General features: G+C 45.4%; 4 protein-coding genes across 7 annotated transcripts; 2 read left to right on the top strand and 2 right to left on the bottom strand.

The window, feature by feature from the left end:
• Positions 1-2,478: 2,478 nt before the first annotated feature.
• Positions 2,479-6,105, bottom strand: LOC6734661 (facilitated trehalose transporter Tret1). 2 transcript variants are annotated; one of them, XM_016181865.3, is made up of 5 exons: positions 5,755-6,105; positions 5,536-5,683; positions 4,283-4,781; positions 3,903-4,211; positions 2,479-3,611 (listed from the first exon to the last, which is right to left on the bottom strand). In XM_016181865.3, exons 3-5 carry the CDS (start codon positions 4,743-4,745, stop codon positions 2,815-2,817), a joined length of 1,569 nt encoding a protein of 522 aa, XP_016027852.1. In that variant the 5' UTR covers positions 4,746-4,781; positions 5,536-5,683; positions 5,755-6,105; the 3' UTR covers positions 2,479-2,814. The 2 variants fall into 2 exon arrangements, with proteins under 2 accessions (XP_016027852.1, XP_016027851.1); XM_016181864.3 differs by lacking the exon at positions 5,536-5,683 and having other exon boundaries at positions 5,755-6,104.
• Positions 6,106-8,101: 1,996 nt separating this feature from the next.
• LOC6734662 (protein N-terminal glutamine amidohydrolase) lies at positions 8,102-14,186 on the top strand. The gene is made up of 5 exons (XM_002081633.4): positions 8,102-8,240; positions 10,968-11,121; positions 11,254-11,402; positions 11,466-11,590; positions 11,649-14,186. The coding sequence occupies exons 1-5, from the start codon at positions 8,182-8,184 to the stop codon at positions 11,777-11,779; spliced, it is 618 nt and encodes a 205-aa protein (XP_002081669.1). The 5' UTR covers positions 8,102-8,181; the 3' UTR covers positions 11,780-14,186.
• A 148-nt stretch (positions 14,187-14,334) lies between these two features.
• On the top strand, positions 14,335-16,297 carry LOC6734663. The gene is made up of 4 exons (XM_016168168.3): positions 14,335-14,659; positions 15,177-15,290; positions 15,351-15,964; positions 16,035-16,297. The coding sequence occupies exons 1-4, from the start codon at positions 14,434-14,436 to the stop codon at positions 16,260-16,262; spliced, it is 1,182 nt and encodes a 393-aa protein (XP_016027853.1). The 5' UTR covers positions 14,335-14,433; the 3' UTR covers positions 16,263-16,297.
• A 293-nt stretch (positions 16,298-16,590) lies between these two features.
• On the bottom strand, positions 16,591-21,600 carry LOC6734665 (glycerol-3-phosphate dehydrogenase, mitochondrial). Of its 3 annotated transcripts, none has more exons than XM_016181863.3 (8): positions 21,493-21,600; positions 19,403-19,555; positions 19,179-19,332; positions 18,997-19,106; positions 18,809-18,921; positions 17,882-18,741; positions 17,012-17,715; positions 16,591-16,853 (listed from the first exon to the last, which is right to left on the bottom strand). In XM_016181863.3, the coding sequence occupies exons 2-8, from the start codon at positions 19,502-19,504 to the stop codon at positions 16,719-16,721; spliced, it is 2,178 nt and encodes a 725-aa protein (XP_016027856.1). In that variant the 5' UTR covers positions 19,505-19,555; positions 21,493-21,600; the 3' UTR covers positions 16,591-16,718. The 3 variants fall into 3 exon arrangements, with proteins under 3 accessions (XP_016027856.1, XP_016027854.1, XP_016027855.1); XM_016181861.3 differs by lacking the exon at positions 21,493-21,600 and adding an exon at positions 20,704-20,844; XM_016181862.3 differs by lacking the exon at positions 21,493-21,600 and adding an exon at positions 20,461-20,666.
• Between the last annotated feature and the right edge of the window lie 1,425 nt (positions 21,601-23,025).

Raw genomic sequence — 23,025 nt, forward strand, 5'->3', positions numbered from 1 at the left:
CAGTGGATCCTGGATAAAAGTGCAGTGCTGTTTAAAATTATAACTACATTAAGTGCAGCAACAAATTGCAGACACTTGGGGCGTTTTAACAATGTCATTTACAGTGAAGGGGGAGGTGGTGCTGGCCGCTAAGGGGTAGATCAAGAGATCAGGACCCACCCAAGTGCCCAAAAGAGGACTGCGGCACCCGAGCCAACCATAAATTACCCGTTTAATGGACTCGACGCATTGTCGCTGCGAACAAAGCGCTACAAAGCGGTTATAGTCATAGTTTTGGGACTGTGCCCGAGCGAGCGGTTGTGGTGCTGATTTTCTAATTTATTGCCTTATAAACATAATCAAATTCGAATCAAAACAAAACAAAGCCGCCACCCCGAACACGCGTCCCGCTGCGTTCGGTGAGGATAATGATGACAGATCCGAGAAGCCAGCAATGGGATGATCGTCAAGGATGCCCAGGATGATCACACCACCATCCCGATGCGGTTTACACATCGCTGAATAGCCGGCTACCCCTGCCCATGGCATATCCATGAGCATGAATCCTCGGAAAACCGCACAGATTGCCGTTGTTTTCGAGTTACGCATATGTCACTGCGGCTGGGAATGGCACTCCACCCCACTCCACTCCACCGATTGTCCAATTCCTTGTTGGCACAGCAATTGTTACGTGCCATTAACTGCTGACATATCTATGCGCCAGCCGATAATTGATGCGTCCAAGTGCGAAATTCACGGCAGGTGTTGTTTGGATTACCACGAGAGCGAAATCTGGAAGGGATCGAGAGCTCGAGCTCGGAAGGTTGGGCCGCGCATCGCCAGCGGAAACTTTAATGTTCGCACATTTGCAGCTCATCAATTTTCGGCATTATCCCGTCCAGCATCAGTTCATTCAACCTTTCCTCCTGCCATGTCCATGTCCATGTTAGCGCCGTCTTGTTGACTTAATCGCCCCAAAACAATTTGTGCGTTTTTCGGCTGCTCCGCTTCTGACATGGCCTAAACGCTTGTCGCCTAATGACGGGGCAGCTCCAACCGGAGATGGATGCACCTCAAGCTGCTCGTCCTGACCAGGCATCCACAGATGATGGCGGTGGAGGGGAAGGTGGAACTGCTGCCTGCCTGGTGCCCGCTGCCCACCGCATTATTAAGCCATAAAATTGAAAACTTATTATAATTACATAAACGTACGCCTCGACGCCTCAAGCAAACCACGTGATGCACCGAGAAAAACATTAAATTCTAACTTAGCTCTGTGTTTGTGGCAGCTACTTGTGGAGTTAAAGGCTATTCTAGATCTGTTGCATATAGTCATATGTCCAGGTCCGGCCGTAAAATTTTCGAGAGCTGGAACTTTCCAGTTTCTGCAAGTTCCGTCTGCTTTTATCATTTTAGAATCATATTTTAATTCGTAATATATGTAGTTTAACAAACGAAATGTTATATTTCAACAAATTTTCCATCTATAGTTCTAACCAGTGAATAAATTTTTAAATGCTTAGTTGTTCTTTGTAGACACAGTTTTTCTGCGAGTGTTGATATGTGAATCGGTTTGAGGAAAGAGAGTGGCAGGAACTGAAAGGCGGCTGCCTGTGCAGAATGCGCTTTTAACGCGCTCCTTGCAGCAAGTTCGAATTTCGAGGCACACGCATCGCAAAGAATCTGCCGAAACTCCTGCTCGTTAACGAGCAAAGCAGAACAGATTTTTCCATCATTTCTTGAGTGCCCGTGGCATAATGTATGGCTCGTTTTTCGGGCCCAGTCTGCAGCCGTCGTCATTATCGACATTACCATTACCATTAACATTACCATAAAGCAGATCGGCACTTAATTGCTAGCAATTGCATCTGCTACGCTTTAATTAATTACCAGCCAAAAGCTTAAACATAAACATTTCAATTGGGAGGCACACGTCGAAGCAGACTGGTTTACAAAATGCTGAAAGCTCACCTCGATTTCAACGTTCTTGAAACTATTTATTAATACTTTTCTTTTCCTAGCTAATTAAAATGTTGTATTCGTTTCTGTGTAAATCGGACGCGCCTACAAAAGTTTGCATACTCGTTTAGTCTTAATATGGAAATCGAAATCACACAGTCAGCTACGCTTTTTATTTATCTCTCATTCGCACTTAAGTTGATTTCCATTCTCCGTCTCTTCGATCGTGAAACGAATGACGTTGGACACGAACTTGACTTTCGCAGAGAGCAGCGTTCTGATTGAGTTCCGTGTATGATTGAGAGTTTAGATCGAGTCGAAATAGAAATGCGTGCTACTAATTTATATCACTTCGTATAGAGAGAGCAGGTGCTTGAAAATATCGGGCTGCTAAGGTGAGTGAGTGAGTGAGAATGTGTTTGTGAGCAGGTAAAATTGCCTACCAGTCTCTTATCAGCGAACGGCCCTCGTTTGGGTTGACTTAATCTACTTGATTCCACGCCGCTTACTCAAAGTAAACAAAATATACTCAAGGAATGCTACACTTAATATTATCTATTAAAATACAAACGAGAATTAATTTCGAGTTGGTAACATAATCTAATGTTATGTCAGCAAACATTCTCTATATTTATAATGCTGAAACATTTATTTGTTGCGTTTATTTAGAATTAATTTAATATAATTTATATATAAGAATCTTAAACGTTTATTTGTAGATTCTTACGATGTGTTAGCCTAGCACCAATGGAAAATTCAGCTGTTCATCATTCTTTGTTAAAAACTTATTTTTATTATTGTCTGGTTGCTTATTGTCTATCACAGTACTAAGCACTTCACGGGATCTACTTAAGTTAGTTCATCTCATTCGAAAAACTATTCCTCGGGCTTTCGAACAAAAACCTCCTTCATTTCAACATCAGCCTGGTTTTGGGACTTGCGACTGCGACCCGATCGGAACTGCTCCTCGATCTCCAAAAGAGTTCGACGACGTGTCTCTGGGAGGGCGAGATAAACGAATATCAGGGCAAACAGAGCCATGACCCCGAAAATGATGAAGCAGTTCGACATTCCCAGGTATTCCTTGATGCCGGGATAGGTCTTCAGGACCACGAACGAGATGAACATGCCCACGGCCACGGTGAGTCCTGAAGCGGGCCCTCTAACCTTTTGCGGAAAAAGCTCGGAGATCATAAAGAATGGCAGGGTGTAAAGACCCAGAGTGCTCAGCACAATGAAGCCCACAATGGCTATCACCGGGAGATATGGGACTTCCTTGAGGAACTCGATTTGGCTGTGTCCCGCCAAAAGGAACATGCACACGGACATGCCCAAGGTGGAGATAATCCCTGCCCTTCGGCGACCCCACAACTCCAGGATGTATCCCATGGGGCAGGTGGTGATCAAGCGAGCCAAACCAATGAGCACGGCGCACATGAAGGGATCGATTTCGATGCCCGCCTCCAGGGAAATTTGCACGGCGAAGACGATGACCACAAAGATTCCGGTTAGCTGCTGGAAGGCAAACAAACTCATCAGGATGACCAATGGTTTGTAGACCTCCGGTTCGCGCAGATTACGCCAAAAGGACTCCTTCACCGCGGCGTTCCTCTGCTGCAGGGATTTCTGCAGAAGCTGGAACTCTTCGAGCACTTGGGGATGGGTGATTTCATCTGTGGGAACAATAATAACATTATACAAACCGTTCTATAAGGTATATTAATCTTCAATTGAATTGACTTTAGGCGGGAACTCCAAGCACTTGAGCGATTTCAATTTTATACGTGGTCCCACACACGGACTATCATAATTAGATCGCGCGATTTGATAAAAGGCTCTACTTGACTTTGATTTGTTTTGTCATTCAACAAGTCATTGAAAAAGTATACCCCGAAGGAACGTAATAAATATTCCACAGGCATTATCTTGTTTCCCATCAAGCTCAACGTCAGCAGAGAACTCACCCGATTTGTTGAATCCACGGAAGTAGTTAAGTGATCTCTTCGCCTCCGTTACACGCTTCTTGGACAGAAGCCAGCAATGACTTTCCGGAAGTGGCAGCACGCAGAGCAGTGCCACCAGCTGGTAGCCACAGCAGATGAGGGCAATCAGTCGGAAATCATCGCGGATGCAGTAACCGATCCCGTAGAGAATCGTTATGCCACCGGCCACTGAAATGGATGTGCCCAGTATAAGACTGCCCCTCGTCTTGGGCACACTGATCTCGGCTGCATAGACTCCTGGTGGCGCACTGGCCAGTCCCATACCAACACCTGTAAATATTCAAGCATCAGATAATACTTTTTCTTCAGAGGTAATAATTGTTAACGGATGTTAGACTTACCCAGCATAAATCGTGAGACAATGAGTTGCAAAAAGAAGGCATTTTGGTCGCTCCCACTGGGTGTGGCCAGCAGAATCCACGCAAGAATAGTCAGTACATTGAGCACGATCAGGGATCTCTTCCTTCCAATCCTGTCAAGCAAGAAACCGGACAGCAAGCCGCCCAGAGGAGCGGACAGGGCGTTGACCGATGCGAACCAGGAAGCCTGCGAATCGTTCAGATGCACTGGCTCCGTGGTGTCCTTCAGCTGATGCAGAGTGGCGGTGGGCATGGCCAGGGTCATGCCCGTTGAGAAGACACCCACGTTGGCCAGGATAACAGCGATCACTTGTCGCCGCACTGCCCTTGTCTGTTCGCCAGGCGGAGGAGTCTTCAGCGGTCTATCCAGTCCCGAAACGATCCTGGCCTGCTTACCATTGGATTCGCTGCCATTTTGATTGAGGTTCCGATGCTGCTCATCCATTTTGTTTGTTGGCGGGCAAGATTTGGCTTATCTCAGCTGAAAGAGAGGAAAAGTTTCAATGGGCAATATTTTGAATTCTTTTACCCCGGCCATTTGCTGGCATTCTCACGGTGGGAAAACACTTCCTGCTCAGATAACTGGCCCTAAGCGAATTATTATGGCCCACGCCCTAACAAAGGCTAATGCAAATTTGCCTCGAAATGCCGTAGTTGCGGGAAAGGCAAACAAACAATTCATCATTTTTGATTACTCATTCGTTGCTTGTCTTTTGCATAAAGCTTAGTTTTTACAAGACTAGTATAAACTTTAGGGCTTATTATTTAACTAGCTCAGCTGCTTTATAACTTTATAACTAAACAATAGATTACGCCCAGACTTCTCGCGCAATATAATCAAAAGTAACTAAAGACACCGGCTATTTAGATTTTAAGTCACAAAACGACATGGTAACCCAAAAACAAACTAGTATTATGCAAACATATCAAAGAACAATGAGTATGCATGACTATTAAACATATATTTAGTTTATTATCACTGGATGTAGGATATCTATGAATACAAAAACGTGAGCATCATCCGATGATAAGAAATTAAACTTGTTCTCCTATTCGAACATAACCGGATTACACCCACGTTTAATCGAATCCAACAATCACGTGTGTTCTAGAAGGGTATTTGTCGGTTCGGTGCGGCCATCTAACGTTCCTTTTCTGTTTTCTTGTTTATTACTTTTATAATTGTGCCTCGAAGATGGCCTTGCCATCGGCAGCTATGTAGCTAATACCCGTACCAACAAATAGAAGTGTAGCCGATAAGAAGTGCGGCGATTGTTGACCCTGCTCCCGCGATGTCCACTGGGGATGGAAAGTGGGACTGGGCCACAGCTGATGGGGGCTGTGTGATCGTTTGTTTGTGGATCGCAAGTCTGGGGCGCGATGCTTTGATCAATCGATGCCAATTAAGATTTAATGAATCCGCATGGCAAACAATTTCATTCGGGAACACTTACTTCTGTATGGAGATCTTTCGATTGGATTTTCACTGGATGCTCGAGAACCTGCTGCCCAAAAATCCACGAGGCTGGGGAAAACAGGTTCTGCGACGCTCACCAAAAAAGATGTCGTGACTCGAGGTGTGGATCCACGAGCTTAAATCTGAAATGCTACAACACGCTGCGGATCAGAGCGGAGCGAACCCGTCGACGGTAAAGCGCTGGAGCCAACTGAATGCCGCTTGCCACGTTGGAGTCCCCAAACTATACGGATTTCATCGCCGCGCTCTCTCTCACGAACACAGACAGGCGATAAAGCGGCATAGAGTGCTGGTGGAATACTGCCATCTAGGAACGTCATCCGGCCGATAGATTTGCCTTTATGTGTGTCATGATCGGTTTGATCGGTGATAATGAACACTGCTGATCGGTTTGGACTTCTGAATGGGCAAAGGGTTGACAATATGCCGATGCACTTTGTCCTTATCGGCTTGTTGGGCACGAAACATTAAGTAACCATTAAACAGCCCATAGGCTGGCGATGGGTCATTTGTGGCCAATCTGGGTGGGTTAAGTCAACCTGCCATATATATAGTACAGATATTATGCCGCTTATCAGTTTCGCCGATTAACTCGCGGTGCGTTCGTCGCCTGGGTGTGTAGGAAGCGTTCTCCAGAGGCATTTACAATGGCACAACAGACTGCGCAGATTTCAGATTTATCTTATCGAACGAAAGGTCTTTTGTCTTGCCTGCCGCAATATTTGTCAAGTGCCGTAAAAATGAGACAATACTAATTGGCTATGCCAAATTGCGTGCCATCAATTGGGCATTAGCAATCACGTGTGATTAGATAGCGATTACGAACTGAGGTGTTAGCAACAAATATTTGCAAGTGGCATCTAAAGTGTTTCAAAAAACCGTTGGCTGTAGCAACTACCTGCTGTCAGCTAGCTCGGAGCGTCACAGCAGTGAGCAGCTCACAGCGTGCGTCATAGCTAAAAGCTTTTGTGCGTGTGCGATGGGCATCATTGTTCGCTCAATCGGATTCTGATTGATTCATTTCTATAATATATAATAAATGCTTATTGGAAAACAAAAGCTTCAAATTTCCTTATTGGATAAGAAAATATTTTTTTATTTAAAATTATTATCATGCGTTTCCCTTTTTAACAAAAATAATAATATAATATATAATATTTATTTTATATTTATGTACATTTTTTTAACTTCATTTAGTAATTTTAAGACGCCCTTTAGTTTATATTTGTACATGTATTGTTTCTGCTAAGCATTACGTTTTTTTAAATCTTCAAACTGTTTATTACGCTTTTCAAATCGCGCGCGCTTTTACTTTCGGCTCAGTGGAAACCGGAACTTGTTCATTTTTCACATCGAACACAGAACTTGTGCTGGAATTGTGGCGCTCGCCAACGTGGGTCACACTGTGCGAACTCGGGAACGCGTACACAACACACGGAGCGGAGTGTGCCGAGCAAAAAAAAGAAAGAAAAGAAAAAAAAAGCGGAAAAGCCACCACCAGAGCGTGGAAGGGAAAACGAAAAGCTGATAGAGGCGCCCACGAAAAACGCACGCAGGTTGCAGCCTCCAAGGATTCCTGTGCCCAGACCAACGTCTGGCTAAGATCGAACTACAAGCATAGTGTTCCGCCGAGATACAAGCTCCACGGGTCGCTGAGTGCGTGTTGCCCCAGGCTCAGTCACCTGGTCAGGCCGCCACATCCTCGTCCGCTCGCCCGCTGCAGTGCAACAGAAAAATCTGCGGGGGATGAGCGCGTTTGTTTTTGGTCAGGTGTGCGATCCCGAAACGAGTGAAAAGGAGCTGCAAGGCAGCAGGCTGGGATAAAAGCTCCAGCATCCTTAGCTCCTTGGCTCCTTAGCATAATTTAATTCGCAAAAATCGAAACGAAACCAAACGAAACGAAACGAAAGCGAGAAATCGGCTCCTTTGCGAGAGAGCCCCAGTGTATGTGTATGTGTTTGTGTATGTGACGGTGTGTGAGTGAGCAGCATCCTGGAAGCCAGAAAAAGACAGGAGAAATAACAAAAATATAAAAACATAGCAGAGGGGCCATCATCGCATCGCAGCCTCCCTGGGAATGGAGGAATGTCGCTGAGCAGGTGCCAGTGCCACGAGCAGGATCGGGATAAGGATTAGCCAGCGTCCACCATTCACCGATGCCACCGCATAGACATAGATACAGATTACAGATACGGATACACACACCCTGCTTTTGTCCAGGCAGCGGCGCATAATGCAGTGATTATATACTGCTCCGCTCAGGTCTCGTGCAATCTCCCAGTCCCCAGTGACAATTAGCTCCATCTCCGTCTCCATATCCATATCCCAAGGATACCCGCACCCACAACAACAGCCACAATACCAATAGAAGCGACCAGCATCGCAGATCCCGAAGCGCATCAAGATGACCACGGACTTCCTCTTCCCCAAAATAGCGGACTGCTCCTACGTGTCCTGTTACTGGTGAGTATATGGCCATTCATGCCAATGTATATACCCATACCCATGCCCATGCCCATGCCCATGGGCAGGAACAAAAGCAACAGCCAACGACAAACGAAAACAAGAACAAGAACAAGAGCACCGCACGGAGATGGAAAACTTTTTCATTAGGCAGCCGAAATCATTCACCCAGCCTTCAGCACCTGAATATTAACACGCTGGTAGCGCAGCTCATGGCCATGATATGTAGGCTACCTCCCAGGGGAACTCCAAAGCTGCGGAGAATACGCCTGAGCCTAATAAACTGAGCACAGTGGTCGCTCGCTAGGTGGGACGTTTCATCAGGTTCTTCCATTCGATCTAGAAGAAGTTATATGCGGAGTCTTCTGACTATAGTAAAATATCTCAAATGCTATCGTAAGAAAACTCAGACCAAATATGCTAAAAAAAAATACGCTAATATTAAATAAAATACACTAATAAATTATATTTGCAATGCATAATCCAAAAATGAATTAGCTCTTTCCAAACTTGTTTAATATATTAATCTAAAAGATAAAATGTGCAATGATGTCTAATTTCTTTAATATTTGAAGAATTAGCCTTGCAAAATTGTTCGTACCTAAAGTTAAACTCGGTTACCTTAGCGAGCGACCACTGTTTATAGCATTAAGCGAACTTAGTGCCCGATGCAAATGATACCCGCTGCCTTGCCCACTTGTGTGAATGATTATCTCATGCCTGCCTGGCCAGTCCCGGCGGACGAGCGTTTCTTCTTTTAATTATGTATATTTTATTTTTGTGCGTTATCTCTTTTGGCAACAACATTCGCCGCTCGGCGCTGCCATGTCCTTCGTCCTGTGCCGCCTCCTTTTCGGATGGTTTTCATTATTCCATCGCTTATTTGGTGGCTCCACCTCCTCCTCGGTCGTCGGCGTGCTTCGCTTTGCATTCAAATTCGCTCATTACGCACTCACTCCTGTGAGTCCTGCGACTCCGCATCCGTGCGCCGCCTCCTCCCTTCTACCTCTGGCTTCCCGAATTCGAATCCTGCTTCTGAGAATCCTGATGCGGCGCCGTTTGGCGCTGCGCAGCTCTAGAAATTAGGTCAAACGGTCATGTCTGCCAACAAGAAAAGCGTGCCACTGTGTTGGTGGTCGCTGTATCTGTGTGAGTGTGCGGTAGGACGGGCGCAGGATGGGGGTTCGTTTTTATGGCCACATGCGAGAGGCGCGTTTCGACTATAAAACAAACGACCGACCAACAACAAAAACATTCGAAAAACCAAAGCAAAAATTAAACAATATACATATGTATGTACATACTATAATACTTCATACTATACATACATACATACATATGTATATGTACTTATGTGCTATGTGGCATTTCCCTGTGTTGATGCAATATTTAAAATGCTAATTGCAAAAATGGCGGCAATGGCGGCGACGAGAACTAAGTAATGGCAACTTGGCAGGCGGTCCCCCGATGAATTGGCGGCGGGGACTTGTTTATCCTGGCGCGTGATATGAGTTTTATGTTCTGCCACCCACACACCCGCACACACACGAATGTAAAAAAAAGCGGCAAAAAATAACAAGTAAAAGGCGCAGAACATAAAAAAGTTTTTACACACGCATACCCATTTACATGGCCAGATAAAATGTCGTTGCGTTCTCTGACCTCATACCACCCAACTTTCAGCCTTCTAACCGCCCATCCGGCCAGCACCCTCCCTCCCCCTTCTCCCGCAGGACATGTTCATTGATTAATTCGCAACTGCTCGCGCACTCACATTTGCACTCAGATTCATCTCTCCTTCCAGGGAAACTCTGGAAAACCCACCGCTCTCGTTTGCCTCGCTTTCCTCGGCATATAAACCACAGCAGCGCCATCTGTGGGTCGCGTGTTGCAGCGGCTCGCAAGTTTCAGACACTGTTCTTTGGCATTTCCGCCACTGCGCACTCATAAATAGATAGTTTGAAAACAATATTTAAAGAAATTTGATTAGGAATTTGTTGGCTTCTGAGGTCTTTAAAATTCCAGCCGAAATATCCCTTTCTTGCCTTCTTATCTAAAGTATTCACAGGTAAAATGGCAATGGCGCGATTTCTTTCTGTGTGGGCTTGAGCAAGTCACTCAAATTGGGCCTTGGCTTAAACCAGCCCACCACCAACAGAACCCCTGCCTTTCCGGCACTTTGAAGCAATCTCAGCCTGGCGGCATTAATAACGCCAGCTCACGATATTGCCGGGAGCCACTTTCAGTCTCGACTTTTGACCGCGCCACTTGAGTGGGCTGTGCCACCTGCCTCTTGCCTCCTTCCACGCGAACAATTCAGAGCACCCAATCCACCACCCCCTCGAGTCCTTGTTATACCTGTTACTGTTGATATGGCTGCCTTTGTTGTGCCACCTAGTTTAATGCCCCACTCACATGCACCTGAGGCCGCCAACATGCGAGCAACATTGTGTGGCAGCCGAATTGATTGGAATTTATTCGAAAGAGCCATAAACATTCAACTGGCAAGAGTCACGGGCCAAGAGTCAGCCGCGTGCCAAGCAAAATCGATTATTATAATGCCAACGAGGCGGCCTGTTGCTGATAAAGATTAGCATCAGTTAAGCCACTTGACATTTCGTGCAGGGATTAGCCCCGAACTGGAACTCGGACTGTGACTGGGACTTAATCTCGCTCTTAGGCATCTTGCATCTATCGATTAGTAAGCCCCTTGCTTTTCCCCTGCAGCGAGGAGAACGTGTGGAAGCTCTGCGAGCAGGTGAAGCGGACGCGGCCGGAGGAGCTGTCCAAGTGCTACGCCGTCTTCGTCTCCAACGAGGGTCGCACCGTGCCCCTGTGGCGCCAGAAAGCAGGACGCGGCGACGATCAAGTTGTGATATGGGTAAGTGGATGAACCATAACGTAGCAATCTGAATGCTGCCACAATATTAAAAAAAGAAAGTTATAAGTAGTATCTGATGCATGATTTATTCTGTATTTCATCTACAAATTATGGAATCTCGTTGTCTTTTAGGACTACCACGTCTTCTTCATACACAATCCCTTGCTGAATCGCTGTTTGGTGTTCGATCTGGACACCACACTGCCCTTTCCCACATATTTTCACAAGTACGTGACGGAGACGTTCCGCTCCGATCTGGCCTTGCGTCCGGAGCACCACAGGTGAGCCACTTAAAGGATGCCAAAAGAGAGCGTGATCATCAGTTTTGTGTATTTGTTAAGCAGATTCTTTAGAGTCATACCCGCAGACACATATCTCATTGAGTTCTCGTCGGATCGGCGTCACATGCGTCGACCGGATGGCAGTTGGATCAAGCCACCGCCCTCCTATCCACCTATACTCTCCAACTGTACGTATTTAGGTTAAACATTTATGGTTGTGCGACTAATATGCGTTTCTCCCAATAGCGAATATGCACTGTCTAGGAGACTTTATCTGCATGAGTGCAGGAAAAGGTCCAGGAGCAGTCTACAGCCTGTCGGAGTTCGTGCAAAACTTCTACAAGTCGCCACATGTGATGGCGCAGAACAACAAGTAGATGGAGGGCCAGAGGATCCTGGATAGGAGATCTAGAGTGCCGGATCGTGCATTCGATGCATCCAACAGCCCACAGATGCAGTACGCATCCAACAACTCAACCACATCCAAATGCAAATACAAATCCGTATCGAAATCGTTTTGTCGTTGTCGTTACCAGACAGTTAATTACCAATTGCATACATATACATACATACATATACACGCGAACATATAAATATATTTATGATAATGTATTTTTGTATTCAGGTTAACAGAGATCAAGTGCAGAAGAGGGTTAAAACGCTGGCGCCACGCAGCTCTTGGCGTTCATATGCATTAAACTTCAATTCTAAAGAAATTATAAATCTAATTATACATTTTTTATTGTACGTATTGTATTGTATTTTATAAAGCAACCACCACACATACATATATGATAGCCTAGGGCAGAGACGACTTTTTTATTCGTTATATCCTCCGTGTACTTTTTGTAACTCTAAGCCTAAGCGAAATGGAAAAGCACCAAGGCGGCCGGTGGAAATCTGATCGGATATGCGCCGTTCCACCATACATATGGATGTGGATCTACTACCACTTTGCATACTACGCTACGCTCTCGTTTATGTAATTCCATTTTTGGCTAGGCTCAAAGCTAACCCACGCCTAACTGTAACTTACACTCTACTCAAAACTCACGTTAGCCTCGTCTCCAAGCGAAATTGAATTCGAATTCGAGGCGGATAATTGCATTAAAGCTTGTTAACTTGTTTTATCGTACTTACACTAATTACGTACTCGTACCGCAATTATAATTGTAATTCGAATATTATCTACTTTGTATACAACGGAAAGCAAATCGATGCTAATCGAATCGAATCGATGATAATACTAATAATGTATTGTATTGTATTGTATGTTTGTATCTAGCTAGTTTTTGTACGGTTTGTATGCCCGAGGATCCCCAGCCGAATCCACATTAGAGTACCCACACCCGATCCGGAAATACGAACCCCGCTTAGCGTTGATTTCGATATACTTATCGTATCGTTTCCCCTTCGATTAATGACTTGTGACGCGCAAAGACTGATTCATTATACGCCCTACGGTAGCTGCAGCTCCTCTTCAAAAGCCTCCTCCTGTTTTATAAATTCCCAGTCCCTCGAGTGTCCCTGTAGACTTTTTTCGATTGTTTATTGTTCGGCTTCCAACCTTTAGACTCGGATTAGTTAACGAAACTCGCATTTATTTATGATTCTCTGGCTTACACATTGATTTTTGATTCGTATAGAGAGGTTTTTACTCGATTTGTACTTGTATGTGGTATACCATAAAGACATTTAAATATCTAGATCATAAACGAGAATGTATAAAAATAAATGCTGTGCAAAAGTCTCAAAGTTAAACCTAAACTCTTAATTATACAACTATAGCAAACAACCAAAAACTCGAAACGTTTCTCAATGTTCTTAAAGTATCTGCGATTAGATAGATACTTATATTTATGAGTTGTATTTATCGATGGCAATCTTTCGTCCATCGACAATTGTTTATCGCTAAAAGGAACACCAAGCAAGCGATTGCATTATGTGTGTAAAAATCAATTATAATTAGACACATAGATAGAGCATACTTATCGTGCAACTAAGCATATGCGCCACTCTTTTTCTCTTCCAATTTTCTACTACCACCCGATAACATGGCATATTAACAATATTGGGCATCTTGCGCAAAATACATAGATATTTAACGGGCAGATATATATATAGCTATAAGCTAATCATTAAGTTTTGGCGCCAGCGTGAAAACTGAGCGTCTTTTTACTCTTTTTTACATAAGTATTTATATTTAACTGAACAAAATCACAACTGAGCATAAACGCAAACAATGGTAACCCGCAGCCGCCTTTAATTCAGATGCATCTGAAAGCAAAGGGGAGTCAACCTCCGATAGCAGGCCAGATCAGGACAGAGTACCACTTCATCTTCCTCCTCCATCCGGAATCCGCTTTCAAACCCGTTAGCTGCAAGTGGTTTCAAATCCATAGGTTGTTCTTCGTAAACCCTCCAAAATGCCTCCCGCACACATTAGTTGAGAACTAAGATTACGACAGATTCCTTGCTTTATTGGCCTAAGCCTTTGTTAATCTATTTAACTATCGATTATCTAACGTACCAACTATCGATCGAACTTTTGATTGTTATTGTAAAATATTTTTGCAATTCCCTAGTATTTATACGTGAATACATAAAGCAAGCTAGCAAAACCAATGTCAAACCAAGTGTAATAACAACATTCAATTTATGGATCAATGAATTATGATTGTTCTCTCAATTCTGCAAATGTGAAGCGCTAATGGAAAATCAATATGAATACCACATAAATTAAAAATACCGATCAATAAAATATTCTTGAAATTGCATTTTAAACAAAGCGTTTTATTTATTCTTTTCCCATTGCTTTCTTTCATTGTATTTAGATAAATTTACAAGACTAATAAATATATGATTGATCCACATATATATTGAGATCCTGTCTTCCTAGTGCACCCTTCCTTATGCCTGTTACATACTTTTTAACGAATCTAGCGGGTATAAATATCAAAAAAAATATTGTGCAGAAGTGGAGACGTGACAGTTTTGGTAGATTTGTGGGCATTGGAATTGAGCGGCGTCTATGTCTTCGATCAGATATCATTCGTCCGCGTTCGACGACGGAAGCTTTTCAGTTATGGCGAGGAATTTGGAAAATATGGTCAATCGGGCCAATGCCCAATACGTTAAAATTGATAAGCATCGCGAGCCGTACACCGTCCACTACAACGCTTTGAGGGATAAGGTGTACTCGGAGTGGAAGGAATCAGGAGTTCTAGGCACGTTGCTAAAGGGAAGCACACTTTGCGGTATGTGATGCTCGCCTATTGGCCCTCCATTCTCCATTGTCAAGTGTAATGTGTGAAAAAACGAAAGTGTCAGTGTTAGCAAAGTCAATACCGGCAATAAAACCCGCTTTCGGAAGCGTAATGTGTAATGTGTGTCTGATATCACTGATTAGCTGCGATAAGAAACAGCGTATAGAAACTGCAACCGGAAAGTGCTATTCCATTATTATTATTCATTTACGTCAGCACAGCCCATAATAGTATTACACTTTCTTCATATTTCCATTGATCTGTGTATTCCTATTTCACGTACTTACATCGTAGATGAACGAGACTCTCAGCTTTCTATTACAAACAAACAAATACAATACAATGATACTCAAGATACTCAACTGTTTTGAGTATTAGGTTTTTCAGACTTACGTCGCTAGTTTCCTAGAATAAAAATGTATTCGAAATCCTTCAGTAAATAAAGTTTACGTATACCTTTGCTGGTTGATAGAATCATTAATTGCAAGAAATACTATACACCGTCTAGGTGGATATGGCGATAAGCTCAAGGTATCAATGCCCGATGAGTTCGACTTGTTGATCCATCTGGTGTTTCCCGAAAATGACAAAATCATTGTCAAGGCCGATGCGAGTAAGAAAGGTGAGATGAATACTTAGATACAATTATACTCGTTTAGTGGAACAATGCCATTTTGGATAGGCAATGTCATTCTGGACATGACCAAGGTGATGGAGATTATCGGGAGTCAGGAGCACAACAAGCCAGTGTTTGATCTTCTCCAGAAAATCGTGAACAAGAAAAAGCAGCTGCTGGAGGACAAGCTGAACAGCTTACTACAGAGCATAATGACCCAGACGCTCAACAAAATGGGCAATCAGATCGAGGTGGCAGGCAGGATCTCGCACCTTGAATACAAAAAATGCGGCCCCGCTCACACGATCTTTGTGAAGGGGCCTTGCGAGTACTCCGTGGACTTTGTTCCGGCCATCAGGCTTTCAGCAGCACAAGTGGTCTTGGCTCCGGAGCAAAGGAGACATTTTGGTGGCACGCTCTACTGGGATGCCATACCGAAGCCCATGAAGCCAGCCAAAACTGATAACGCATCCTTCAGGGCCTCCTTCTATGAGGCAGAGCGCAGTCTGCTCCTCGGAAAGCAGTCCCTCAAGCCCGCCATCCGCCTGCTGAAGCAGAACCGAAATGTAAAAAATAAGGCCAACCTGAAGAGCTACCACATCAAGACGTTATTCCTGTGGCAGGTTGTCCAACAGGATGCCAGTTACTGGAGTAATTCACCAAAAGATATATTTATTGAGGTGAATAATAAATACAATTTCGTATACTGATGATTGTGTGATGTCCACTGCCGACGTTCTATCATTACAGATGTTGGGCAAGTTGGCGGACTCCCTGGCTTTGACGCCGAAGAAGGGCAAGCTGCCCTTTTTCTGGGACCCTAAACTAGACATGTTTGCCGAGTTAACCGACTCCCAGCGAACGGATTTGTTCAACCACTTCAGGAAGTGCGAGTACACCTTCCGCAAAGACAATGGAAATGTGAATGACTGCACCGAAAACAATGTGCACAGCTCCTTCAGTATAAACACCAGATAAAATTTCAAATTGTAACAATTGTTATTAAAGATTAATAAACTAAGTGGCTGCATGCTCCAATCCTCAACCTAAAGCAAATACAAAACCTAATGAACAAGAGAAGCCTTTGGAGGATGCCACATCAAATTCCAAGTCGAAGGCTCTCAACATCACTGCCTATGTTTGTGACCAAGCAAATCCAAATCCCACTGAGCAGCAGAAGATTGACCTAACCAAAACAGAAGCGTACCAATCAAAATAACTTCCAGATGCGAATGGTACGGAGCCCAAGACGAAGGCCGACCCAGGCTCTTACGCCCTGATTTAGGGGGAAGTGTTGGCGGTCATCTGTGAGTTGAAAGAGTTTTATTAACAGCAAAATGAAAATAAGTTTGATCTTAAACGTTCGATCTTAAGTCTAGTCCTTGCCTCCGATGGCCGGGTGATGTGGTCGTCGTTGTTAAGTCGCTGGTGCTCTTACAGGCCGCCTCCGGATCGGTCCACGCTGATCTTCTGCTTCAGATTGGCCGCCTCGTGCTTCTGCTCCTCCAGCTCCGCCATGCGCGCAAATCGGGAGTAGGCCACGTCGCCCGTTTTGATGGCCGACATCATCTGGAATTTTAAATGAATTTCAATTGTGTACGTGTAACTTCTTTGCCAATTTGGTAAACCCAAAAATGTACTTTGGGTCATTAAATAGACGTTTTGGTCCTGTGAATGCTTCCCAAGTTTCCCAAGCTGTGAGATATTCTCTTATAACCCTAGCTCACCTGAAGGTATTCGTCCAGTTCCACCTGGCCGTTCATGTTGGTATCGATCTCGCGCAGGATTTCGTGGAGCTGCTCGCCGGAGACGTCGCCATCGCCGAAGCTCTTGAGAGCGCGACGGATATCGTTAATGGAAACGTAGCCCTTCTTGTCCTTGTCGATCAGCTGGAAGCGCTTGATATACGTCTGGATCTCCTCCTTGGACAGCTTGATGGGTATGCGCTCCTTGGAGGTGCGGTTCACTGAGTGTCCCATCTCGTTGGCCAGGAACTCGGTGGCGTGCTTGATCTGGCGCTCCTTCTCGTCCTTGGACCAACCCAGCTCCTCGCCCATGATGTCAACGATCACTGGCAGCGCCTCCTGGGCCGCCTGCACATTGAGGAAGGCCAGTCGCAGGCGACGGGCAATCATATCGACGGCGGTACAGGCGTACTCTCGCACTCCGTACCGGATCTCGGCATCGATGTATGGGAACTCGGGGTGGATGCGGTTGCCAATGATGGGCCAACGCTTGCCGGTCAACGAAGCCATTTTGGACACGGCGAAGGCGCGGTCACCGTACGACTTGGCCAGATGCTGGGCCACCTCGCACTCGAGTCCGAAGTCCTGCACCAGACGGATGTACATGGTCGGGGTCCAGCCCTGGCCGCCTTCGATCTTCAGATAGGAGGTGACTGCCTCGGCGCGCTCTGGCTTTAAGTTGCAGGCTGCAAAAAAAAAACATAATTGCAAATAATGAAATCAACAGATACCTTATCTTAGTTTCTATCGTATGGTATCAGAATTAAAAATGAGTAAGACATCTTTATCTATTTCCGGCACACTGGACAGACATCATAAAATTGGTCTAGTCAAGTGAACTCGAGGACTCACCCTTGATTGCCGCGTCGATGGTGTGCTCGGCCATGGCCCTGTAGGTGGTCCACTTGCCGCCAGCGATGGTGATGAGATTGGAGGGGCTGACGTGGACGATGTGGTTGCGGGCCAGGGACTGGGTGTCGTCCTTGTTGGGATCGGAGACCAGTGGGCGGATGCCGCTCCAGGCGGAGAGCACATCGCCACGGCGCACCTCCACGTCCGCATTCAGATAGTTCTTGATCTCGCTGAGGATGAACTGGATCTCGTCCTCGGTGGGCGTTGGGTTGTGGGTGATTTCGCAGGGCAGGTCGGTGGTGCCGGCAATCGTCTGCCTCTGCCATGGCAGGAAGAAGATGACGCGGCCGTCGGAGGTGGAGGGATCCAGCAGACCCATCTGATCGGGGCTATAGTAGCCAGGCAGTACGATATGAACTCCGGAACTGGGGCAGCAGATGCTCTTCACCGTGGGGTTGTCCATCTTGCGGATGGAGTCCGTGAAGGGACCGGCGGCATTAACAATGCACTTGGCCTTCACGGTGAACTCCTTGCCGGAAATATGGTCCTTGACCTTGGCTCCGCACAGCACCTGCTTGCCAGTGCCGTCGTCCTTCTTCAGCAGCTCCTTCACCTCCACGTGATTGCACACAGTGGCACCGTGACGAGCGGCAGTCAGCGCCACCGCCAGACACATCCTGGCATCATCCTGCTGGCCATCATAGTAGACGATGGCGCCGCACAACTTGTCCTTCTTGAGCATGGGGAACAGTTCGAGGGCATCCTTCTTGGAGAGGTAGTACGAGCTCTTCACATTGCGATCGCCGGCCACCAGATCGTATGCCTTAATGCCCACCCAGTAGTAGGGAACCTGCCACCATCTGAAGATGCAGGATTATCTGGTTAGCAAAATCACAGATTTGGAGCAGAGGTAATGTTTCAATTTACGTGTAAACTGGCAGCATGATGGGCAGAGGGTGGGTCAAGTGGGGCGCCGATTCGAGCATGGTGGCGCGCTCAGCCAGCGCCTCCTTCACCATGCGGTACTGCTCTAGATCAAGCTAAGATGGCAGTCGATAGTTAGCACTCTACAATGGGGGATGTTCTAGCCGAAGGTCTAGAGTTTGATAACTTACGCCCAAAATGGCCTTCTGCAGGTATCGCACACCGCCATGGATTAGCTTCGTGGAGCGCGAGGAGGTTCCGCTGGCAAAGTCATCCAGCTCCACCAGGGCGGTCTTAAGACCTTTAATGGAAAGAAAGGACAAAGCGTTTGTTAAAAGGCAGTTCCAGGTGGAATGAATCCTCTTTCACTTACCCCTTGTGACCGAGTCGAGAGCACATCCAGCTCCCGTGGCTCCTCCGCCGATGATCAGCACGTCGAACTCTTCGCCGCTCATCAAGGATTTGATCTGATCCGCTCGCGGGGGAAGCGTGCGCTTCCTTTTCGGTGGCACGGTGGCATTGTTGACCTGGTCGAGGGATACGGGATTGAAATAGAGTGATTTACGTGCATTTAGAGGACATTCAAGGACTACGTACCACATGGGGGGTGTTCCAGCGGTCCAGGGTGTACGAGGCCAGAACCGAACCCACACAGGCGCTGGCGGCTGTTACGCCGAACTTGAACATTCGCGAGGTCATCTCGGTGATCTCTCACGAAACTATATTGAAACGATCGAGTATTATATTGTGCTGCAAAGGTACAAAGCATTCGCAATCAATTTAACTTATTTTTAGTGCGCCCCAGCTCATAAGTATGCAATAAAAACGAACACGGATGATGTCCGCAGATGGCACAGGTTCAAATTCCTGACTTGGTTAGGTACCAATTCGTTTGTTTATAAAAGGGTGGAACATTTTCATTCGAGATACTAATTATCGTCCTTTTGAATTTTATATTCATATCAAAATTTTCAGGATTCTTATATTAAAATTGTTTTTAAATATTGTTTTTACACAATGGCCCTAAATATTGCACAATTACTATTATTAAACATACATTTTTTCTAAAATAAATACACTTGTATGAAAATAACTTTGGAATGTTAAAGAGTTGAATAATTAGCTCTGTAGGAAGGATTCCATATTTGAGAGCACTATAAAATAAGCACTATTCACTGTTTCCACTTTTGATATTGTCGTGACACAACTAGTTGCGAATCTTCCACTTAAAACATGTTTTACAAATATCTCTCTTTGGTATTTAGGAATTTGATGATATCACAAACACCATAAAATCTGGCATTAAACAGCAAATTAAGTTCCGAATTATTTTGCACTCTCTCTCTCATTTTCTCTCTCGTTTATATATCCAATGGCTCTCTGGCGCGCTTTTTTACAGCTGATGCGAGCTTTTGCGTAAAGCTTTTGGCCAACTATCGTTCTATAGGAATCCGAATGTGTGTTAAATCAATACTGCGGCGGCCAGATTAAGATACAGATAGGAAACTTGGGATCCGGAATACTGGACACAAAACAGAACGTAATCCGCACAGCTGCGTGCTGGACGCACTATTTGAGTGACTCCAAACCGATTCGTTCCGATTCGAGCCAATCCCAATCCAAACCGATTCGAGTAGAATCGTGACCATGTTTACCTTTGCGCCACAGCAACAGACTGAATGCGAAACACAGAAAAGCCGAAGTCACCCGATTTCCGACCAGCGAGAATTAGAATGAGTATGCCAATGGCAATGCGAACGGAACGATTTTAGCGGCGGCCGTAATGGCATGTGAAAATGATTACATCAGAGTTTGAGTCACTTTTCCGCGACACTCGCCGTCGTTTCGCCGCTACCCGCATCCGCACTCGGCCAAGGCAAATCGGTTATTGAGCTCACCTAGTGCTCTGGATGCTATCTGATCCGATTCCGAATCCGAATTCGATTCCGGGCCTGGAACTGATGACCTGAGAACTGGTAGCGAGTCTCGTCCGTTTGGTTCGCCAGTTGCTGTTGCTCTGCGAAAACTGCACTGCATGCAGCTTTTTTTTCCGCTCGAGAAAACTTTTGCTGCACTTCGTTGTGGCTCGTGCTCGGCGCCATCAGCTGTTGGGCCACGCCCTCCCTCCCACCCATCCGCCCCGTTTTGGCCCGGCTAATTGGCGAATTGGCAGATCTCAAGATGCTAGCTAGACTCTCGTGCTGCAGCAGCTACTTGTTCTCGATTTTGCTTTTTTGCATGAGATGTGTAGAAGATGCTTAACTGAATTTCAAGCGCAAGTGTCACGACAATATCCTTAGTCTTTTTTTCGTTATATATCCATTCAATTAGTTTTGATTTAAGTATCAAGTGGTTTTGAATATCGTGCATTATTATTTTTTGTGCAAACAGTAGTTTTTGAGGCTTAACCAGCCTTAATTCAATTTAATCCTTAATCACTTCACCATAAATAAATGTAGTTAAATGTAGGCAATTACATATGTCAACACAGCCAAAAACTTGCCATTTCAACACTTTATACACATGCCATATTTTATTTTGGAAAATGTTATCCAAGAATGCGATAAGCATTAGTGTTTTATACAAGTTTATTCTGTGTCACAAATTGTTTCATCGGAACTTAAGCAAACTACCCGACGGATATATGTATAGACCGATCTCTATATAGGTGGCTTTCGTCGTTCTACCTCGTTTTTGGCACCTGCGAGATGCGCCCACGTTGTGTTCGGAGCGAATTTGTTCTGTAACTGGCGGCGGACGGGCAGCGTATCTGATATTTTTATTGTTTCGCGCTCTTCGCTCGGCAGATTCAGATTATTCAATTATGCGGCGAGTGCTGCTGATAGAAACGCGGGCCAACAAGGCTGCTCTTCCGTGAATTTCCACGGCGCGACATCGAAATCGATTGGGGAACTAACCGCCTGATAAGAGAGGCCATTTCACAAGTGCCTCACGCGTTTCGAGGGCACCCGGCTTATGAATGAATCACATATGTATGGATACGAACGGTCCACGGGGCGTATGAATATGTAGTATCTTTTTTGCGAGGGGGGGTTAGGCACATTTGACTGTGCTCTCGATCGGCTGACTGGCTGACTGGCTGCCTGATTCCGCAGACAGAGAGCAGACGGAGCAGAAGACTCAAGTACGGACGCACTGCGTCATCGTACACGAGATGGCCTGGGTTAGGTAGGTCAGTTTCACTTGCGCAATTGGGCAAGAACTTTCCATCGCTATTTATATATATATAAATAGCGGGCCAGACCCGTCGATTTGGCGATCGGGATCCTACGAGCAGCAGTGCTAAGTACAGACCTACAAACGACCTTGGCATTCCCAAATTAAAACGTCTGGCTAATTGTGCCGAAAGCGCACTTATCACGCCGCCTGTAACTGATACAAAGTATCCAACGTCTTTGTGGGAGCACCGACGGAGCACCTAACACGCATCCGCGGCGTGCAGAGCGCTCCGCCCACGCTGGAATATAATATTATAGTATTTGCACAAATGCCAGCGAAAGACGTCGCGGTAGACGTATTCCTACACATATGTATGCCATATAGTATACATAGTGTATATATTTTAAAGATCGTCGGCGTCGCCAGTCGACGTATCTCTATCTGCCGATGTCGGCGACGACGCGTTGTTTGCTAGCACGTGAACATTATCAATGGACGCGGCGGACGTGGCGGGGTAATTTGACTTTGCCGCGACCAGAACAACAAATCAACCAGATAGGGTTGGGCCGGCACCAGTGGAGGTTCCTACGTGGAGCTTGCCCTCCACTGAAGGTGCCACTGCCTGACCCCCAAAAAGTATCCAGCATAATCACAAAGCACCTATGAAGCGCAACTCGACGACTTTGGTATGCCCTATACCGATTGGATTACCTTAAAAGCATTTTATGAATAATACTTAATATACTCCATTACACAATCAACAGCACCACATTATCACTCAGAATATGCGATTCAATTCCATCATGATTACCTGACAACATTTTATCAATGAATTGAACTGGCTGAATCACTAAGTTATCAGAAATCATCCTTATTATTTATCTGCCTGATGGGAAATGTATCTGTCACGTCACTATTGACTTATTGACAAATTAACACAATCATGGAATAGATAAGATTTCCCTAGTTTTTATGGCAATCGATTACGTTGTGAGGTAACATTGTCTGCACTTTGGACTTTTGAGTATAGAAATCCCAGA

Source organism: Drosophila simulans, chromosome 2R (genome assembly GCF_016746395.2).
Source record: "Drosophila simulans strain w501 chromosome 2R, Prin_Dsim_3.1, whole genome shotgun sequence".
Lineage (NCBI taxonomy): Eukaryota > Metazoa > Arthropoda > Insecta > Diptera > Drosophilidae > Drosophila > Drosophila simulans.